The sequence below is a fragment of the Oncorhynchus kisutch genome, unplaced genomic scaffold (assembly GCF_002021735.2).
Source record: "Oncorhynchus kisutch isolate 150728-3 unplaced genomic scaffold, Okis_V2 scaffold749, whole genome shotgun sequence".
Lineage (NCBI taxonomy): Eukaryota > Metazoa > Chordata > Actinopteri > Salmoniformes > Salmonidae > Oncorhynchus > Oncorhynchus kisutch.
The window spans coordinates 136280-160000 of NW_022262694.1; the positions used below are offsets into that span (position 1 = coordinate 136280).

At 49.4% G+C, this 23721-nt stretch overlaps 1 protein-coding gene across 4 annotated transcripts in view; it reads right to left on the reverse strand.

The window, feature by feature from the left end:
* LOC109885807 (rab11 family-interacting protein 4A) overlaps window positions 1-23721 on the reverse strand; it is a 50262-nt gene that overhangs the window by 24380 nt on the left and 2161 nt on the right. Inside the window, exon 1 of one of the 4 annotated variants that reach the window (XM_031816145.1) lies at window positions 14125-14251. The exons of 1 other annotated variant lie outside the window; for it this stretch is intronic. In XM_031816145.1, coding sequence (XP_031672005.1) covers window positions 14125-14148 — 24 coding nt within the window. In that variant the 5' untranslated portion in view covers window positions 14149-14251. Of the gene's footprint in view, window positions 1-7292; window positions 7719-14124; window positions 14252-23721 lie in introns of those variants that run through there. 2 more of the 4 variants (XM_031816144.1, XM_031816143.1) reach the window with 2 other exon arrangements.

The window sequence follows — 23721 nt, forward strand, 5'->3', positions numbered from 1 at the left end:
TCTCCCATCCCTCCTTCCCTCCCGCCTTCCCTCCCCTCTCCCATCCCTCCTTCCTTTCCCCTCTCCCCTCCTTCCCCCTATCCCCTCCCTCCTTCCTTCCCCCTCTCCACTCCCTCCGTCCTTCCTTCCCCCTCTCCACTCCCTCCGTCCTTCCTTCCCCCTCTCCACTCCCTCCGTCCCTCCTTCCCCCTCTCCCCTCCCTCCGTCCTTCCTTCCCCCTCCATCCTTCCCCCTCTCCCATCCCTCCTTCCTTCCCCCTCCCATCCCTCCTTCCTTCCCCCTCTCCCCTCCCTCCTTCCTTCCCCCTCTCCCATCCCTCTCTCTGAAGGATATCTACAGCAGCTTTAGTAAACCCTTCCTCCATTCTTTCCACTCTCCAATCTGGTAATGTCTGTGTTGATTATCTGACCTGTAACAGTCTCTCTAGGGGCTGGTAATGTCTGTGTTGATTATCTGACCTGAAACAGTCTCTCTAGGGGCTGGTAATGTCTGTGTTGATTATCTGACCTGAAACAGTCTCTCTAGGGGCTGGTACTGTCTGTGTTGACTATCTGACCTGTAACAGTCTCTCTAGGGGCTGGTAATGTCTGTGTTGATTATCTGACCTGTAACAGTCTCTCTAGGGGCTGGTAATGTCTGTGTTGACTATCTGACCTGAAACAGTCTCTCTAGGGGCTGGTACTGTCTGTGTTGACTATCTGACCTGAAACAGTCCCTCTAGGGGCTGGTAATGTCTGTGTTGATTATCTGACCTGTAACAGTCTCTCTAGGGGCTGGTAATGTCTGTGTTGATTATCTGACCTGTAACAGTCTCTCTAGGGGCTGGTAATGTCTGTGTTGATTATCTGACCTGAAACAGTCCCTCTAGGGGCTGGTACTGTCTGTGTTGACTATCTGACCTGAAACAGTCCCTCTAGGGGCTGGTACTGTCTGTGTTGACTATCTGACCTGAAACAGTCCCTCTAGGGGCTGGTAATGTCTGTGATGATTATCTCACCTGTAACAGTCTCTCTAGGGGCTGGTAATGTCTGTGTTGACTATCTGACCTCTCTCTCTGTAATCGTTAAGGACTGAGGAGTTTTTCGGGATTCAGATAAACAGAATGGAGGTAAGCACAGGCAAAGTCCTAGAGGAAAACCTGGTTCATTCTGCTTTCCAACAGACACTGAGAGATGAATTCCCCTTTCAGCAGGACAATGACATATAATAAAAGGCCAAATATCTACTGGAGTTTTGACTTAAATCTGCTTGAAAATCTATGTCAAGACATGAAAGTGGTTATCTAGCAATGATCAACAACCAAATTGAAAAGAGCTTGACGAATTTTGAAAAGAACAATGGGCAAATGTTGCACAATCCAGGTGTGGAAAGTGAGTTATTCCTAGCCACCCTGCTTCTACACCTGCATTGCTTGCTGTTTGGGGTTTCAGGCTGGGTTTCTGTACAGCACTTTGAGATATCAGCTGATGTATGAAGGGCTTTATAAATACATTTGATTTGATTTGGAAAGCTGTTAGAGACTCGCCCAGAAAGACTCACAGCTGTAATCGCTGCCAAAGGTGCTTCTACAAAGTACTGACTCAGGGGTGTGAATACTTACGTAAATTAGATATTTCTGTATTTATTTTTTTTTAAATTTCCTAAAATGTCTAAAAACATGTTCACTTTGTCATTATGGGGTGTTGTGATGTCATTATGGGGTATTGTGATGTCATTATGGGGTATTGTGATGTCATTATGGGGTATTGTGTGCAGATGGGTGAAAAAAACAAACAATTGAATCCATTTTGAAATCATGCTGTAACAACAAAATGTGGAATAAGTCAAAGTGTATGAATGCCTTCTGAAGGCCCTGTATCCATGTGTGCATTAAGTTATTATTATTATTTCTAATTGTGACAGGTGTGGTCCTCCATAAACTACATGACATAAATGGATAATGAGGAGACATGAAGGGCGTTTTAGAGTTCAGCAGTAGAGAACATTGGGTAGTGACTGGACCACTGGCCTAGATCTGTTTGCTCCTGTTCAGGAGTGTGTGTGATTGTGTGTAAATAATACATACACGTCTGTCTGGCCTCACCAGACTGCTCTACCACTGGGACACACACACACACACACACACACACACACACACACACACACACACACACACACACACACACACACACACACACACACACACACACACACACACACACACACACTACATTGAATCAACATGAACATCAATGTCATTGTAATGAATGGTAGAGAGGGCAGTCCTCCTGAGAGGTTATAGAGGGGAACAGAAGTCTCTAACCTGGTTATAGAGGGGAACAGAAGGTTCCAGAGAGGCTTTAACCTGGTTATAGAGGGGAACAGAAGGCTCCAGAGAGGGTTTAACCTGGTTATAGAGGGGAACAGAAGTCTCTAACCTGGTTATAGAGGGGAACAGAAGTCTCTAACCTGGTTATAGAGGGGAACAGAAGGCTCCAGAGAGGGTTTAACTTGGTTATAGGGGAACAGAAGGCTCCAGAGAGGGTTTAACTTGGTTATAGAGGGGAACAGAAGGCTCTAACTTGGTTATAGAGGGGAACAGAAGGCTTTAACCTGGTTATAGAGGGGAACAGAAGGCTTTAACCTGGTTATAGAGGGGAACAGAAGGCTTTAACCTGGTTATAGAGGGGAACAGAAGGCTTTAACCTGGTTATAGAGGGGAACAGAAGGCTCTAACCTGGTTATAGAGGGAACAGAAGGCTCTAACCTGGTTATAGAGGGGAACAGAAGGCTTTAACCTGGTTATAGAGGGGAACAGAAGGCTTTAACCTGGTTATAGAGGGGAACAGAAGGCTCTAACCTGGTTATAGAGGGGAACAGAAGGCTCTAACCTGGCTATAGAGGGGAACAGAAGGCTTTAACCTGGCTATAGAGGGGAACAGAAGGCTTTAACCTGGTTATAGAGGGGAACAGAAGGCTTTAACCTGGTTATAGAGGGGAACAGAAGGCTTTAACCTGGTTATAGAGGGGAACAGAAGGCTTTAACCTGGTTATAGAGGGGAACAGAAGGCTCCAGAGAGGCTTTAACCTGGTTATAGAGGGGAACAGAAGGCTTTAACCTGGTTATAGAGGGGAACAGAAGGCTTTAACCTGGTTATAGAGGGGAACAGAAGGCTCCAGAGAGGGTCTAACCTGGCTATAGAGGGGAACAGAAGGCTTTAACCTGGTTATAGAGGGGAACAGAAGGCTTTAACCTGGTTATAGAGGGGAACAGAAGGCTCTAACTTGGTTAGTGTGTAGGATGTTGTTGTCTCTCTCTTTCCTAGTCTGACTGAGTCCCAAATGGCCCACTCTATAGTGCACTACTTTAGAGTGGGCCAGTTCACTCCAGGTGTTCACAGCAGGTGGCTGTCAAACTTTGTAACCCATTCACCCCCCCCCCCCCCCCACTCCTCTCTCTCACTCACTCCTTCACCCCCACCCACTCCTCTCTCTCAATCTCTCCTCCTTGTTGCCCCCCCCACCCCCGCCCACCCACTCCCTTACTCCTCTCTCTCACTCACTCCTTCACCCCCACCCACTCCTCTCTCTCAATCTCTCCTCCTTGTTGCCCCCCCCACCCCCACTCCCTTTCTCTCCCTCACTCCCCTCTCTCACTCACTCCTTCACCCCCACCCACTCCTCTCTCTCAATCTCTTCTCCTTGTCCCCCCCCACCCCCGCCTCCCCACTCCCTTTCTCTCCCTCACTCCTCTCTCAATCTCTTCTCCTTGTCGTCGTCGTCCCCACCCCCGCCCCCCCAATCCCTTTCTCTCCCTCACTCCTCTCTCTCTCTCTCTCTCTCACTCACTCCTTCACCCCCACCCACTCCTCTCTCTCAATCTCATCTCCTTGTCTCCCCCGCCCCACATCCATCCTCTCCTCTTTGACACCCCATCTCTCTCTCTCTCGTTTTCAGCTGTATCCAAGCGGCTGGTTCTGACTGCCAACAGCAGATCCCTTTACAACAAACCACACCCTCCCCATTCACACCAAACAGCCCCCACAACCCCATTCCCACACACACACCAGACAGCCCCCAAAACCCCATTCCCACAGACACACCAGACAGCCCCCCAAACCCACATTCTCACACACCAGACAGCCCCCAAAGCCCCCAAAAACCCCATTCACACACACAGCCCCCAAAAATCCCATTCACACACACACACACACACACACACCAGACAGCCCCCAAAACCCCATTCACACACACACACCAGACAGCCTCCAAAACCCCATTCCCACACACACACCAGACAGCCCCCAAAACCCCATTCCCACACACACACACACACAGCCCCCAAAACCCCATTCCCACACCCACACCAGACAGCCCCCAAAACCCCATTCCCACACCCACACCAGACAGCCCCCAAAAACCCCATTCCCACACCCACACCAGACAGCCCCCCAAAACCCCATTCCCACACACACACCAGACAGCCCCCAAAAACCCCATTCCCACACACACACCAGACAGCCCCCAAAAACCCCATTCCCACACACACACCAGACAGCCCCCAAAAACCCCATTCACACACACACACACACCAGACAGCCCCCCAAAACCCCATTCACACACACACCAGACAGCCCCCCAAAACCCCATTCACACACACACCAGACAGCCCCCCCAAAAAAACACACACACCAGACAGCCCCCCCCCAAAAAAACACACACACACACACAACCCCCCAAAAATCCCATTCCCACAGACACAGTGAATATTCTCTGCCGACACACGTGATGTGTGTTGCCACTTTGACCTCCAACGGCTAGTTACTGGAGTACAGCTGCCTGCAACATTACTGCTTAAATAGCAGTTAATACCTTCAAGCTCGCGCACACACACACACACACACACACCACACACACACACACACACACACACACACACACACACACACGGTCTACTTAGCATGTGAACAGAGCGCACCCTTTAGTTCTTAGTGGCTGAACAGATAACAGGCTAACAAGAGGATTGGCTAATCCAGTTATTTTAGTCCAGGTGGGGAACACTGAATGAACGGACACACACACACACACACACACACACACACACACACACACACAATCTGTGGGAAAGAATAGCACAGTACATCACCTTATAGTAGACTGCAGTAAAGCTGGACACCAGGGCTGGGTGGTGTCTGGAACCTCACCATACTAATCACCATACTTACAGTTGAAGATGGAAGTTTACATACACTCCATTAGTATTTGGTAGCGTTGCCTTTAAATTGTTTAACTTGGGTCAAACATTCCGGGTCGCCTTCCACAAGATACAGTGGGGCAACAAAGTATTTAGTCAGCCACCAATTGTGCAAGTTCTCCCACTTAAAAAGATGAGCGAGGCCTGTAATTTTCATCATAGGTACACTTCAACTATGACAGACAAAATGAGAAAAAGAATACAGAATATCACAGTGTAGGATTTTTAATGAATTTATTTGCAAATTATGGTGGAAAATAAGTATTTGGTCACCTACAAACAAGCAAGATTTCTGGCTCTCACAGACCTGTAACTTCTTCTTTAAGAGGCTCCTCTGTCCTCCACTCGTTACCTGTATTAATGGCACCTGTTTGAACTTGTTATCAGTATAAAAGACACCTGTCCACAACCTCAAACAGTCACACTCCAAACTCCACTATGGCCAAGACCAAAGAGCTGTCAAAGGACACCAGAAACAAAATTGTAGACCTGCACTAGACTTGGAAGACTGAATCTGCAATAGGTAAGCAGCTTGGTTTGAAGAAATCAACTGTGGGAGCAATTATTAGGAAATGGAAGACATATACTGATAATCTCCCTCGATCTGGGGCTCCACACAAGATCTCACCCCGTGGGGTCAAAATGATCCCAAGAACGGTGAGCAAAAATCCCAGAACCACACGGGGGGACCTAGTGAATGACCTGCAGAGAGCTGGGACCAAAGTAACAAAGCCTACCATCAGTAACACACTACGCCGCCAGGGACTCAAATCCTGCAGTGCCAGACGTGTCACCCTGCTTAAGCCAGTACATGTCCAGGCCCGTCTGAAGTTTGCTAGAGAGCATTTGGATGATCCAGAAGAAGATTGGGAGAATGTCATATGGTCAGATGAAACCAAAATATAACTTTTTGGTAAAAATTCAACTCGTCGTGTTTGGAGGACAAAGAATGCTGAGTTGCATCCAAAGAAGCATGGGGGTAGAAACATCATGCTTTGGGGCTGTTTTTCTGCAAAGGGACCAGGACGACTGATCCGTGTAAAGGAAAGAATGCATGGGGCCATGTATCGTGAGATTTTGAGTGAAAACCTCCTTCCATCAGCAAGGGCATTGAAGATGAAACGTGGCTGGGTCTTTCAGCATGACAATGATCCCAAACACACCGCCCGGGCAACGAAGGAGTGGCTTCATAAGAAGCATTTCAAGGTCCTGGAGTGGCCTAGCCAGTCTCCAGATCTCAACCCCATAGAAAATCTTTGGAGGGAGTTGAACGTCCGTGTTGCCCATCAACAGCCCCAAAACATCACTGCTCTAGAGGAGATCTGCATGGACGAATGGGCCAAAATACCAGCAACAGTGTGTGAAAACCTTGTGAAGACTTACAGAAAACGTTTGACCTCTGTCATTGCCAACAAAGGGTATATAACAAAGTATTGAGATAAACTTTTGTTATTGACCAAATACTTATTTTCCACCATAATATTTGATCATTTTGTCTGTCAGAGTTGAAGTGTGGTGAAAATTACATCTACACCTATGATGAAAATTACAGGCCTCTCTCAGCTTTTTAAGTGGGAGAACTTGCACAATTGGTGGCTGACTAAATACTTTTTTGCCCCTCTGTATATATATCTGCATTTATATCTGCCACTATATCTGCATCTACGTCTGCATCTATATCTATGTCTGCATCTATATCTATATCTATGTCTGCATCTATATCTATGTCTGCATCTATATCTATATCTATATCTGCATCTATATCTATATCTGCATCTATATCTATATCTATATTTATATCTACATCTACATCTGCATCTGCATCTGCATCTGCATCTACATCTACATCTACATCTACATCTACATCTACATCTGCATTTATATGAGAGAGACAGAACGATAGAAACAGAGAGAGAGAAACAGACAGAGAGAGAACGACAGAAATAGAGAGAGAAAAACAGAGACCGAGAGACAGAGACAGACAGAGTTGGAACAAAGGACAGTTAGTCTGCTGCAGCATTCTCTCTCTCTCTCTCTCCATGCAGACACACTCTCTTACCGTGAAGTCCATTGCAGGGGGGCTCTCTCCTCTCCTCTGAAGTGTGCTGTCCATTCCTGATTCCACTGCCACATACATTTACACACACACACTGCCCAGACACGGGTAATCCATACCCTCCTAACAATCACCGTCTGCACGTGTGTTGTTCAGTCACAATATAGATTGTTCATACACACACACGACACGTGTGTATGCCAGGTCCGAACACACACACACAGTCCAATAGGTCCAGCCCAAACAGTAGTCCTCCAATTACAATCCACAGAAATTTTGATAGAAGAAGACCAGCGACGAACACACTACACCAGCGCTCCAGCACTGTACCGTCAACAAAACAGCTAACACACTACACCGTCAACAGAACAGCTAACACACTGTACCGTCAACAGAACAGCTAACACACTGTACCGTCAACAGAACAGCTAACACACTGTACCGTCAACAAAACAGCTAACACACTACACCGTCAACAGAACAGCTAACACACTGTACCGTCAACAGAACAGCTAACACACTATACCGTCAACAGAACAGCTAACACACTGTACCGTCAACAGAACAGCTAACACACTATACCGTCAACAGAACAGCTAACACACTATACCGTCAACAGAACAGCTAACACACTATACCGTCAACAGAACAGCTAACACACTATACCGTCAACAGAACAGCTAACACACTATACCGTCAACAGAACAGCTAACACACTATACCGTCAACAGAACAGCTAACACACTATACCGTCAACAGAACAGCTAATACACTATACCGTCAACAGAACAGCTAACACACTGTACCGTCAACAGAACAGCTAACACACTGTACCGTCAACAGAACAGCTAACACACTGTACCAGCACTATACCGTCAACAGAACAGCTAACACACTGTACCAGCACTGTACCGTCAACAGAACAGCTAACACACTGTACCAGCACTGTACCGTCAACAGAACAGCTAACACACTGTACCGTCAACAGAACAGCTAACACACTGTACCAGCACTGTACCGTCAACAGAACAGCTAACACACTGTACCGTCAACAGAACAGCTAACACACTATACCGTCAACAGAACAGCTAACACACTATACCGTCAACAGAACAGCTAACACACTGTACCGTCAACAGAACAGCTAACACACTGTACCGTCAACAGAACAGCTAACACACTGTACCGTCAACAGAACAGCTAACACACTATACCGTCAACAGAACAGCTAACACACTGACGCTGCAGCGTGCCGGTTTCAATTTGAACACACACTGACGCTTAGGCAACAGTTACCAGGTTAAAGCCACACCTCCCTCCCTCCTGACTGTTGCTAGGTAACTGTTCAGCTGGGCCGGCCTCTAGCGGTGACATCAGCTATATTGAGTCTGGCATTGGGATATTATTTTAGACTTGAGGAAAGAGTGCCTCCTACTGGCCCTCCAACACCACTTCCAGCAGCATCTGGTCTCCCATCCAGGCACTGAACAGGACCACCCTGCTTAGCTTCAGAAGCAAGCCAGCAGTTGGATGCAGGGTGGTAACAATGTAAATACAACACATGTTTATGTTTATTTATTTTCCCTTTAGTACTTTAACTATAACATTTAAATATGACATATGAAATGTATGAATTATTTTGGAAGTGTAATGTTTACTATTCATTTTTTTATTGTTTATTTCGCTTTTGTTTATTATCTATTTCATTTGCTTTGGTAATGTAAACATATGTTCAATTGAATTGAATTGAGAGAGAGAGACACACAGAGAGAGAAAGGAGAGAGAGAAAGGAATTAGAGAAAGAAAGAGAGAACACCCAGTCTTGCCATGCATAATAATTACTCCCCATGCCAATGGCAAACATGCAGGACCCAAGCTGCTGGAGTCAGGGTTAGCTGCTGGAGTCAGGCTTAGCTGCTGGAGTCAGGGTTAGCTGCTGGAGTCAGGGTTAGCTGCTGGAGTCAGGGTTAGCTGCTGGAGTCAGGGTTAGCTGCTGGAGTCAGGGTTAGCTGCTGGAGTCAGGGTTAGCTGCTGGAGTCAGGGTTAGCTGCTGGAGTCAGGGTTAGCTGCTGGGGAGGAGAGACACATGGGCTTACACCTGTACAGGTACACACCTGGGCCGAGTCTACAGGTACACACCTGGGCCGAGGCTACAGGTACACACCTGGGCCGAGGCTACAGGTACACACCTGGGCCGAGTCTACAGGTACACACCTGGGCCGAGTCTACAGGTACACACCTGGACCGAGTCTACAGGTACACACCTGGACCGAGTCTACAGGTACACACCTGGGCCGAGTCTACAGGTACACACCTGGACCGAGTCTACAGGTACACACCTGGGCCGAGTCTACAGGTACACACCTGGGCCGAGTCTACAGGTACACACCTGGACCGAGTCTACAGGTACACACCTGGGCCGAGTCTACAGGTACACACCTGGGCCGAGTCTACAGGTACACACCTGGACCTAGTCTACAGGTACACACCTGGGCCGAGTCTACAGGTACACACCTGGGCCGAGTCTACAGGTACACACCTGGGCCGAGTCTACAGGTACACACCTGGGCCGAGTCTACAGGTACACACCTGGACCGAGTCTACAGGTACACACCTGGACCGAGTCTACAGGTACACACCTGGGCCGAGTCTACAGGTACACACCTGGGCCGAGTCTACAGGTACACACCTGGACCTAGTCTACAGGTACACACCTGGGCCGAGTCTACAGGTACACACCTGGGCCGAGTCTACAGGTACACACCTGGACCGAGTCTACAGGTACACACCTGGGCCGAGTCTACAGGTACACACCTGGGCCGAGTCTACAGGTACACACCTGGACCTAGTCTACAGGTACACACCTGGGCCGAGTCTACAGGTACACACCTGGACCGAGTCTACAGGTACACACCTGGACCGAGTCTACAGGTACACACCTGGGCCGAGTCTACAGGTACACACCTGGGCCGAGTCTACAGGTACACACCTGGACCGAGTCTACAGGTACACACCTGGGCCGAGTCTACAGGTACACACCTGGGCCGAGTCTACAGGTACACACCTGGGCCGAGTCTACAGGTACACACCTGGGCCGAGTCTACAGGTACACACCTGGGCCGAGTCTACAGGTACACACCTGGGCCGAGTCTACAGGTACACACCTGGGCCGAGTCTACAGGTACACACCTGGGCCGAGTCTACAGGTACACACCTGGGCCGAGTCTACAGGTACACACCTGGACCGAGTCTACAGGTACACACCTGGGCCGAGTCTACAGGTACACACCTGGGCCGAGTCTACAGGTACACACCTGGACCTAGTCTACAGGTACACACCTGGGCCTAGTCTACAGGTACACACCTGGACCGAGTCTACAGGTACACACCTGGGCTGTTATACACCTGGGCCGAGCCTACATGCACTGTGGGAGACACATGGGCTGTTATACACCTGGGCCGAGTCTACAGGTACACACCTGGGCCTAGTCTACAGGTACACACCTGGGCCGAGTCTACAGGTACACACCTGGGCCTAGTCTACAGGTACACAGCTGGGCCGAGTCTACAGGTACACACCTGGGCCGAGTCTACAGGTACACACCTGGGCCGAGTCTACAGGTACACACCTGGGCCGAGTCTACAGGTACACACCTGGGCCTAGTCTACAGGTACACAGCTGGACCGAGTCTACAGGTACACACCTGGGCCAGGTCTACAGGTACACACCTGGGCCGAGTCTACAGGTACACACCTGGGCCAAGTCTACAAGTAGACACCTGGGCCAAGTCTACAAGTAGACACCTGGGCCTAGTCTACAGGTACACACCTGGGCCGAGTCTACAGGTACACACCTGGGCCGAGTCTACAGGTACACACCTGGGCCGAGTCTACAGGTACACACCTGGGCCGAGTCTACAGGTACACACCTGGGCCGAGTCTACAGGTACACACCTGGGCCGAGTCTACAGGTACACACCTGGGCCGAGTCTACAGGTACACACCTGGGCCGAGTCTACAGGTACACACCTGGGCCGAGTCTACATGCACTGTGGGAGACACATGGGCTGTTATACACCTGGGCCAAGCCTACATGCACTGTGGGAGACACCTGGGCTGTTATACACCTGGGCCGAGTCTACATGCACTGTGGGAGACACCTGGGCTGTTATACACCTGGGCCGAGTCTACAGGTACTGTGGGAGACACATGGGCTGTTATACACCTGGGCCGAGTCTACATGCACTGTGGGAGACACATGGGCTGTTATACACCTGGGCCGAGTCTACATGCACTGTGGGAGACACCTGGGCTGTTATACACCTGGGCCGAGCCTACATGCACTGTGGGAGACACATGGGCTGTTACACACCTGGGCCGAGTCTACAGGTACACACCTGGGCCGAGCCTACAGGTACACACCTGGGCCGAGTCTACAGGTACACACCTGGGCCGAGTCTACAGGTACACACCTGGGCCGAGTCTACAGGTACACACCTGGGCCGAGTCTACAGGTACACACCTGGGCCGAGTCTACAGGTACACACCTGGGCCAAGTCTACAGGTACACACCTGGGCCAAGTCTACAGGTACACACCTGGGCCAAGTCTACAGGTACACACCTGGGCCGAGTCTACAGGTACACACCTGGGCCGAGTCTACAGGTACACACCTGGGCCGAGTCTACATGCACTGTGGGAGACACATGGGCTGTTATACACCTGGGCCAAGCCTACATGCACTGTGGGAGACACCTGGGCTGTTATACACCTGGGCCGAGTCTACAGGTACTGTGGGAGACACCTGGGCTGTTATACACCTGGGCCGAGCCTACATGCACTGTGGGAGACACATGGGCTGTTATACACCTGGGCCGAGCCTACATGCACTGTGGGAGACACATGGGCTGTTATACACCTGGGCCGAGTCTACATGCACTGTGGGAGACACATGGGCTGTTATACACCTGGGCCGAGCCTACATGCACTGTGGGAGACACCTGGGCTGTTATACACCTGGGCCGAGTCTACAGGTACTGTGGGAGACACATGGGCTGTTATACACCTGGGCCGAGCCTACATGCACTGTGGGAGACACATGGGCTGTTATACACCTGGGCCGAGTCTACATGCACTGTGGGAGACACATGGGCTGTTATACACCTGGGCCGAGTCTACATGCACTGTGGGAGACACCTTGGCTGTTATACACCTGGGCCGAGCCTACATGCACTGTGGGAGACACATGGGCTGTTATACACCTGGGCCGAGTCTACATGCACTGTGGGAGACACATGGGCTGTTATACACCTGGGCCGAGTCTACAGGTACTGTGGGAGACACCTGGGCTGTTATACACCTGGGCCGAGCCTACATGCACTGTGGGAGACACATGGGCTGCTATACACCTGGGCCGAGCCTACATGCACTGTGGGAGACACATGGGCTGTTATACACCTGGGCCGAGCCTACATGCACTGTGGGAGACACATGGGCTGTTATACACCTGGGCCGAGTCTACAGGTACTGTGGGAGACACATGGGCTGTTATACACCTGGGCCGAGTCTACAGGTACTGTGGGAGACACATGGGCTGTTATACACCTGGGCCGAGCCTACATGTACTGTGGGAGACACATGGGCTGTTATACACCTGGGCCGAGCCTACATGCACTGTGGGAGACACCTGGGCTGTTATACACCTGGGCCGAGTCTACAGGTACTGTGGGAGACACCTGGGCTGTTATACACCTGGGTTGTATTCATTATTGTAAATTAGTTTTGCAATTGAAAAGGAAATGGAGTTTTTCATATTAGATGAATTCAGGAAGATCCCTCCCTGTTTCAGTCTGTTTTCTTCCATTTGATTCCTAATGAACACAACCCTGAGATGCATTCAGACGGAGGTAAAGTCATTCTGTCATTACAGTAGGAGGTGATGTCTGAGTGAAGTTGTACCTGTCATTACAGTAGGAGGTGATGTCTGAGTGAAGTTGTACCTGTCATTACAATAGAAGGTGATGTCTGAGTGAAGTTGTACCTGTCATTACAGTAGAAGGTGATGTCTGAGTGAAGTTGTACATGTTGTACCTGTCATTACAGTAGAAGGTGATGTCTGAATGAAGTTGTACCTGTCATTACAGTAGAAGGTGATGTCTGAGTGAAGTTGTACCTGTTGTACCTGTCATTACAGTAGGAGGTGATGTCTGAGTGAAGTTGTACATGTTGTACCTGTCATTACAGTAGAAGGTGATGTCTGAGTGAAGTTGTACCTGTCATTACAGTAGAAGGTGATGTCTGAGTGAAGTTGTACATGTTGCACCTGTCATTACAGTAGAAGGTGATGTCTGAGTGAAGTTGTACCTGTCATTACAATAGAAGGTGATGTCTGAGTGAAGTTGTACATGTTGTACCTATCATTACAGTAGGAGGTGATGTCTGAGTGAAGTTGTACATGTTGTACCTGTCATTACAGTAGAAGGTGATGTCTGAGTGAAGTTGTACCTGTCATTACAATAGAAGGTGATGTCTGAGTGAAGTTGTACCTGTCATTACAATAGAAGGTGATGTCTGAGTGAAGTTGTACCTGTCATTACAATAGAAGGTGATGTCTGAGTGAAGTTGTACCTGTCATTACAATAGAAGGTGATGTCTGAGTGAAGTTGTACCTGTCATTACAATAGAAGGTGATGTCTGAGTGAAGTTGTACCTGTCATTACAATAGAAGGTGATGTCTGAGTGAAGTTGTACCTGTCATTACAATAGAAGGTGATGTCTGAGTGAAGTTGTACCTGTCATTACAATAGAAGGTGATGTCTGAGTGAAGTTGTACTTACATGTACTGCTGGCTGTGTAGACATCTAGAAGGCTAGCTGGCTGTGCTACAAACACTGCTACCACACCTGTCCTTCTTTCTCTCTGGTGTGTTTGGGATTCAGAACAAGTGGAGAAGGGCACACCGGCGCCACTTGTGGCAGCTTTATGTATCTGCACCTAAACAGAAAACCTGCCTCTGGGCCAGATTGAGACACACCTGAGTTAACTGAGCTTTGTTCAGTTAACATTGTTCAGACCTTCACATCTGAATGGTTTTAGAGACTATCTTGATGAAATGGTACAAGCCTATGCACAAATAAATAAAGATAAATCCCAGTCTCCCTGACCTGTCTGTCTCTAACTCCTTGACCTGTCTGTCTCTGACTCCTGTGACCCGTCTGTCTCTGCCTTCCTGACTTGTCTGTCTCTTTGGCCTGTCTGTCTCAGACTCCCTGACCTGTCTGTCTCTGTCTCCCTGACCTGTCTGTCTCTGACTCCTTGAATGTGACTGAGATCCTTCCTCCTCCTCAGGACCATTGATATTCATCAGCTGACCATCCAAAATGGAAGCCGTGCACCAACCCTGATCCCATCTGTGACGTCTGATCTTTCTTGATACTGTATCCCATTTATTGATTTATTTTGGTTTCCTTGAATTTCCTAATGTATACGCAATTCTGCTTTTAGCTGCCATGTTTAGTGGAATAAACTAAACTAATCCCCACTCAGTACATAGCAACAGGTAGCAACAGGTTAGAGAGGCAGACTAGAAGGTTGTCAGTTCAAATCCCAAACCAGGTATAATGAACTACTGGGTTCAGATCCAAGACCAGGTGGAATGAACTACTGGGTTCAGATCTCAGACCAGGCATAATTAACGACTGGGTTCAGATCCCAGACCAGGCATAATTAACGACTGGGTTCAGATCCCAGACCAGGCATAATGAACTACTGGGTTCAGATCCCAGACCAGGCATAATGAACTACTGGGTTCAGATCCCACACCAGGCATAATGAACTACTGGGTTCAGATCCCAGACCAGGCATAATGAACTACTGGCATAATGAATTACTGGGTTCAGATCCCAGACCAGGCATAATGAACTACTGGGTTCAGATCCCAGACTAGGCATAATGAACTACTGGGTTCAGATCCCACACCAGGCATAATGAACTACTGGGTTCAGATCCCAGACTAGGCATAATGAACTACTGGGTTCAGATCCCAGGTGCTCACACATAGAGACAGCACACACACATCCTTGATAATGTGCAACACTCTCTCTCTCTCTGTCTCTTTCTGTCTCTCTCTCTCTCAATTCAAGGGCTTTATTGGCATGGGAAACGTGTTAACATTGCCAAAGCAAGTAGCTATACAACATCACCCTCTAGTGAAAAATATTAAACATAGCAGCACAGCATATTCACTGTATCATATTCCCATAAAGATTAATGAGCCAAATACAATTAGAACTGCTTATAGTCAGTAGATTCATATAGAGTTGTAATGACTGACATACAGTCTCCCAATACATGTTACTGTGGCTTAGGATCTACTGTCTCTCTGTCTCTCTCTCTCTCTCTCTCACTCCCTCACTCAGAGAGCAATCAGACCAGCTACACTCTCAGCAACAAAGCACTGTATACAAAAAACTGTCTGGACTCAGGCCACACCTTCCTTGTCATTTAAATCTCACTGACAAACCTACAGGGTAGAGAGAGAGAGAAGAGAGAGAGAGGGAGATGAGAGAAAGAGAGAGAGAGGGAGAGAGAGAGAGGAGAGAGAGAGAGAGAGGGAGAGAGAGAGAGGGGGGGAGAGAGAGAGAGAGAGAGAGAGGGAGAGAGAGAGGAGAGAGAGAGAGGGGGGGGAGAGAGAGACGAGAGAGAGAAGAGAGGGAGAGAGAGAGAGAGAGAGGGGGGGGAGAGAGAGAGAGAGAGGAGAGAGAGAGAGAGAGAGAGAGAGAGAGAGAGAGAGAGAGAGAGAGAGAGAGAGGAGAGAGAGAGAGAGAGAGAGAGAGGGAGAGAGAGAGAGAAGAGGGGGGGAGAGAGAGAGAGAGAGAGAGTGTGTGTGTGTGGGTTGTTTGTGTGGTCAGAAACACCACTAGACATAGTGATATACTGACATGGTTGAAGGAAACAAATTTGTATTATCTGAAGCATTTACCACAGGGAGGCCAGAGGAAGCAATCTCTAACACACACACACACACACACACACACACACTTGCCCGGAAACACCCAGAGCAATCTCCTACAGACAGGGAAGGTGAAAGAGGAAATTCACTAATCGCCGAGGCAATGTTAGAATACACAAACTGACTGACACACGCACGGACACATACATACTCTCTATCTCTCTCGCTCTCTCTCTCTCTCTCTTCTCTTTCTCTCTCTCTCTCTCTCTCTTCTCTCTCTCGTCTCTCTCTCCTCTCTCTCTCTCTCCTCTCTCTTCTCTCTCTCTCTCTCCCTTCTCTCGTCTCTCTCTCTCTCTCTCTCTCTCTCTCGCTCTCTCTCTCTCTCTCTCTCTCTCTCTCTCACTCTGTCTCTCTCTGTCTCTCTCTCTTTCTCTCTCTCTCTCTCTCTCTCTCCCTCTCTCTCTCTCTCTCTCTCTCGCTCATGCTCTCACACTCTCTATCTCTCTCTCTCTCTTTTCTCTCTGTCTGTCTGAGAGGTAGTGTTCTCATACAGACTGAACAGCTTGGCAGGAAAACAACAAACTGCCAACAATAGAAACCATAACAGAACAGAACGCAACAGATCAGATATAGGACTGGTCTCAGTGGTCTAACTGGGCGTGAGGACAATGTGACCAGGCAGGGAGAGGGAGGAAGGGAAGGAGACCACTGCTGGTACGTCCATTGATCGAGGCTCTCACTTTATCAGAATGATGAAATCTAAACCAGCAGAGAACTGAACACCACTATAAGAGGTCTAGCCCACAAACATGGTAGAAGCAGAGGGAATGGCAGGATCTCCTGTTTCTGTAGTGAGACAGCTTGATGTACAGTACACCCCCTGGACAGGACACTAGTCTATCTCCTGTTTCTGTAGTTAGACAGCTTGATGTACAGTACACCCCCTGGACAGGACACTAGTCTATCTCCTGTTTCTGTAGTGAGACAGCTTGATGTACAGTACACCCCCTGGACAGGACACTAGTCTATCTCCTGTTTCTGTAGTTAGACAGCTTGACGTACAGTACACCCCCTGGACAGGACACTAGTCTATCTCCTGTTTCTGTAGTGAGACAGCTTGATGTACAGTACACCCCCTGGACAGGACACTAGTCTATCTCCTGTTTCTGTAGTGAGACAGCTTGATGTACAGGACACTCCCTGGACAGAACACTAGTCTGTAGCAGGATCTTACCCCCAATCCTTCTCCTTAATGCTGAGTGCCAAGCACAGAGGCATCAGGTCCCAAATTATACTTTTTTGAGTACTTTTGTCCCATTTTCTTCCCATATGGTAGTTACAGTCTTGTAGAAAAGAAACGCACACCTATTTAGACGAGGTGCTGGGTAGCGGAGTAGAACACCTATTTAGACGAGGTGCTGGGTAGCGGAGTAGAACACCTATTTAGACGAGGTGCTGGGGTAGCGGAGTAGAACACCTATTTAGACGAGCTGCTGTGTAGCGGAGTAGAACACCTATTTAGACGAGGTGCTGGGTAGCGGAGTAGAACACCTATTTAGACGAGGTGCTGGGTAGCGGAGTAGAACACCTATTTAGACGAGGTGCTGGGTAGCGGAGTAGAACACCTATTTAGACGAGGTGCTGGGTAGCGGAGTAGAAAATAAAAGAGAGCCACACACTCTAGGAGCTCAGATGCAAAAGAATTGTAATTACCACCGTTTCGACAGCCAAGCTGTCTTCATCAGGGTACAACCATACCTCATCATCATACTTCATCATACCCTGATGAAGACAGTGCAGCTCTCTTTTATTTTCAAGTTACAGTCTGGTCCCCAACTCTGTAACTTCCCTACGGAGTCGGGAGAGGTGAAGGTCACGACCCTGCCGAGCCATACCGCTTCTTGATACATTGCTCGTGTAACCAGGAAGCGAGCCGCACCAAATGTGTCGTAGGAAACATCGTCCAACTGGCGAACGGAAGTGGGCTTGCAGGCGCCCCGGCACGCCACAAGGGGTCGATAGAGAGCGATGGGACAAGGAAATCCCGACCGGCCAAACCCTCTTTAACCCGGACGACGCTGGTCCAAATCCTCCCCTAACCCGGACGACGCTGGGCCAAACCCTCCCCTAACCCGGACGACGCTGGGCCAAACCCTCCCCTAACCCGGACGACGCTGGTCCAAACCCTCCCCTAACCCGGACGACGCTGGTCCAAACCCTCCCCTAACCCGGACGACGCTGGGCCAAACCCTCCCCTAACCCGGACGACGCTGGCCAAACCCTCCCCTAACCCGGACGACGCTGGGCCAAACCCTCCCCTAACCCGGATGACGCTGGGCCAAACCCTCCCCTAACCGGACGACGCTGGGCCAATTGTGTGGCACCTCATGGGCCTCTCGGTGACACAGCCTGCGGATCAAACCAGGGTCTGTAGTGACGCCTCAAGCACTGCAATGCAGTATAGTATAATGGAGGAGTATAATGCAGAGAACTGAACACCACTATAAGAGGTCTAGCCCACAAACATGGTAGAAGCAGAGGGAATGGCAGGATCTCCTGTTTCTGTAGTGAGACAGCTTGATGTACAGGACACCCCCTGGACAGGACACTAGTCTATCTCCTGTTTCTGTAGTGAGACAGCTTGATGTACAGGACACCCCCTGGACAGGACACTAGTCTATCTCCTGTTTCTGTAGTGAGACAGCTTGATGTACAGTACACCCCCTGGACAGGACACTAGTCTATCTCCTGTTTCTGTAGTGAGACAGCTTGATGTACAGGACACCCCCTGGACAGGACACTAGTCTATCTCCTGTTTCTGTAGTGAGACAGTACACCCCTGGACAGGACACTAGTCTATCTCCTGTTTCTGTAGTGAGACAGCTTGATGTACAGGGACACCCCCTGGACAGGACACTAGTCTATCTCCTGTTTCTGTAGTGAGACAGCTTGATGTACAGGACACCCCCTGGACAGGACACTAGTCTATCTCCTGTTTCTGTAGTGAGACAGCTTGATGTACAGGACACCCCCTGGACAGGACACTAGTCTATCTCCTGTTTCTGTAGTGAGACAGTACACCCCCTTGACAGGACACTAGTCTATCTCCTGTTTCTGTAGTGAGACAGCTTGATGTACAGGACACCCCCTGGACAGGACACTAGTCTATCTCCTGTTTCTGTAGTGAGACAGCTTGATGTACAGGACACCACCTGGACAGGACACTAGTCTATCTCCTGTTTCTGTAGTGAGACAGCTTGATGTACAGGACACCCCCTGGACAGGACACTAGTCTATCTCCTGTTTCTGTAGTGAGACAGCTTGATGTACAGTACACCCCCTGGACAGGACACTAGTCTATCTCCTGTCTCTGTAGTGAGACAGCTTGATGTACAGGACACCCCCTGGACAGGACACTAGTCTATCTCCTGTTTCTGTAGTGAGACAGCTTGATGTACAGGACACCCCCTGGACAGGACACTAGTCTATCTCCTGTTTCTGTAGTGAGACAGTACAACCCCCTGGACAGGACACTAGTCTATCTCCTGTTTCTGTAGTGAGACAGCTTGATGTACAGGACACCCCCTGGACAGGACACTAGTCTATCTCCTGTTTCTGTAGTGAGACAGCTTGATGTACAGGACACACCCTGGAGAGGACACTAGTCTATCTCCTGTTTCTGTAGTGAGACCAGTACACCCCCTGGACAGGACACTAGTCTATCTCCTGTCCTCTGTAGTGAGACCAGTACACCCCCTGGACAGGACACTAGTCTATCTCCTGTTTCTGTAGTGAGACAGCTTGATGTACAGTACACCCCCTGGACAGGACACTAGTCTATCTCCTGTCTCTGTAGTGAGACAGTACACCCCCTGGACAGGACACTAGTCTATCTCCTGTCTCTGTAGTGAGACAGTACACCCCCTGGACAGGACACTAGTCTATCTCCTGTTTCTGTAGTGAGACAGCTTGATGTACAGGACACTCCCTGGACAGAACACTAGTCTGTAGCAGGATCTTACCCCCCAATCCTTCTCCTTAATGCTGAGTGCCAAGCACAGAGGCATCAGGTCCCAAATTATACTTTTTTTGAGTACTTTTGTCCCATTTTCTTCCCATATGGTAGTTACAGTCTTGTAGAAAAAGAAACGCACACCTATTTAGACGAGGGTGCTGGGTAGCGGAGTAGAACACCTATTTAGACGAGGTGCTGGGTAGCGGAGTAGAACACCTATTTAGACGAGGTGCTGGGTAGCGGAGTAGAACACCTATTTAGACGAGGTGCTGGGTAGCGGAGTAGAACACCTATTTAGACGAGTGCTGGGTAGCGGAGTAGAACACCTATTTAACGAGGTTGCTGGGTACGGGAGTTAGAAACACCTATTTTAGGACGAGGTGGCTCGGGGTAGCGGAGTAAGACACCTATTAGACGAGGCTGCTGGGTAGCGGTAGTAGAAATAAAAAGAGAGCCACACACTCTAGGAGCTGTCAGATTGCCAAAGAAATTGTAATTACCACCGTTTCGACAGCCAAGCTGTCTTCTCAGGGTCACCATACCTCATCCCTCATACTTCAATCATACCCTGATGAAGACAGTGCAGTCTCTTTTATTTTCAAAGTTACAGTCCCTGGTCCCCATCTCTGTTAACTTCCCCTACGGCGTCGGCGAGCAGGTGAAGGTCCACCTGACCCCTGCCGAGCCATACCGCTTCTTGAACCATTGGCTCGTGTAAACCAGGAAGCTGAGCCGCACCAAATGTGTCGTAGGAAACATCGTCCAACTGGCGAACGGAAGTGGGCTTGCAGGCGCCCCGGCACGCCACAAGGGGTCGATAGAGAGCGATGGGACAAGGAAATCCCGACCGGCCAAACCCTCTTTAACCCGGACGACGCTGGTCCAAATCCTCCCTAACCCGGACGACGCTGGGCCAAACCCTCCCCTAACCCGGACGACGCTGGGCCAAACCCTCCCCTAACCCGGACGACGCTGGTCAACCCTCCCCTAACCCGGACGACGCTGGTCCAAACCCTCCCCTAACCCGGACGACGCTGGGCCAAACCCTCCCCTAACCCGACGACGCTGGGCCAAACCCTCCCCTAACCCGGACGACGCTGGGCCAAACCCTCCCCTAACCCGGATGACGCTGGGCCAAACCCTCCCCTAACCCGGACGACGCTGGGCCCAATTGTGTGGCACCTCATGGGCCTCTCGGTGACACAGCCTGGGATCAAACCAGGGTCTGTAGTGACGCCTCAAGCACTGCAATGCAGTATAGTATAATTGAGAGTATAATGCAGAGAACTGAACACCACTATAAGAGGTCTAGCCCACAAACATTGTAGAAGCAGAGGGAATGGCAGGATCTCCTGTTTCTGTAGTGAGACAGCTTGATGTACAGGACACCCCCTGGACAGGACACTAGTCCTATCTCCTGTTTCTGTAGTGAGACAGCTTGGATGTACAGGACACCCCCTGGACAGGACACTAGTCTATCTCCTGTTTCTGTAGTGAGACAGCTTGATGTACAGTACACCCCCTGGACAGGACACTAGTCTATCTCCCTGTCTCTGTAGTGAGACAGCTTTGATGTACAGGACACCCCCTGGACAGGACACTAGTCTATCTCCTGTTTCTGTAGTGAGACAGCTTGAATGTACAGGACACCCCCTGGACAGAACACTAGTCTATCTCCTGTTTCTGTAGTGAGACAGTACACCCCCTGGGACAGGACACTAGTCTATCTCCTGTTTCTGTAGTGAGACAGCTTGATGTACAGGACACCCCCTGGACAGGACACTAGTCTATCTCCTGTTTCTGTAGTGAGACAGCTTGATGTACAGGACACCCCCTGGACAGGACACTAGTCTATCTCCTGTTTCTGTAGTGAGACAGCTTGATGTACAGGACACCCCCTGGACAGGACACTAGTCTATCTCCTGTTTCTGTAGTGAGACAGTACACCCCCTGGACAGGACACTAGTCTATCTCCTGTTTCTGTAGTGAGACAGCTTGATGTACAGGACACCCCCTGGACAGGACACTAGTCTATCTCCTGTTTTCTGTAGTGAGACAGCTTGATGTACAGGACACCACCTGGACAGGACACTAGTCTATCTCCTGTTTCTGTAGTGAGACAGCTTGATGTACAGGACACCCCCTGGACAGGACACTAGTCTATCTCCTGTTTCTGTAGTGAGACAGCTTGATGTACAGTACACCCCTGGACAGGACACTAGTCTATCTCCTGTCTCTGTAGTGAGACAGCTTGATGTACAGGACACCCCCTGGACAGGACACTAGTCTATCTCCTGTTTCTGTAGTGAGACAGCTTGATGTACAGGACACCCCCTGGACAGGACACTAGTCTATCTCCTGTCTCTGTAGTGAGACAGCTTGATTACAGGACACCCCTGGACAGGACACTAGTCTATCTCCTGTTTCTGTAGTGAGACAGCTTGAATGTACAGGACACCCCCTGGACAGGACACTAGTCATCTCCTGTTTCTGTAGTGAGACAGTACACCCCCTGGACAGGACACTAGTCTATCTCCTGTTTCTGTAGTGAGACAGCTTGATGTACAGGACACCCCCTGGACAGGACCTAGTCTATCTCCTGTTTCTGTAGTGAGACAGCTTGATGTACAGGACACACCCTGGAGAGGACACTAGTCTATCTTCTGTTTCTGTAGTGAGACAGTACACCCCCTGGACAGGACACTAGTCTATCTCCTGTCTCTGTAGTGAGACAGCTTGATGTACAGTACACCCCCTGGACAGGACACTAGTCTATCTCCTGTCTCTGTAGTGAGACAGTACACCCCCTGGACAGGACACTAGTCTATCTCCTGTCTCTGTAAGTGAGACAGTACACCCCCTGGACAGGACCTAGTCTATCTCCTGTTTCTGTAGTGAGAAGCTTGATGTACAGGACACCCCCTGGACAGAACACTAGTCCTGTAGCAGGATCTTACCCCCAATCCTCTCCTTAATGCTGAGTGCCAAGCACAGAGGCATCAGGTCCGAAATTAGTACTTTTTTTGAGTACTTTTGTCCCATTTTCTTCCCATATGGTAGTTACAGTCTGTAGAAAAGAAACGCACACCTATTTAGACGAGGTGCTGGGTAGCGGAGTAGAACACCTATTTAGACGAGGTGCTGGGTAGCGGAGTAGAACACCTATTTAGACGAGGTGCTGGGTAGCGGAGTAGAACACCCTATTTAGACGAGGTGCTGGGTAGCGGAGTAGAACACCTATTTAGATGAGGTGCTGGGTAGCGGAGTAGAACACCTATTAGACGAGGTGCTGGGTAGCGGAGTAGAACACCTATTTAGACGAGGTGCTGGGTAGTGGAGTAGAACACCTATTTAGACGAGGTGCTGGGTAGCGGAGTAGAACACCTATTTAGACGAGGGGTGCTGGTAGCGGAGTAGAAAACCTATTTAGACGAGGTGCTGGGTAGCGGAGTAGAACACCTATTTAGA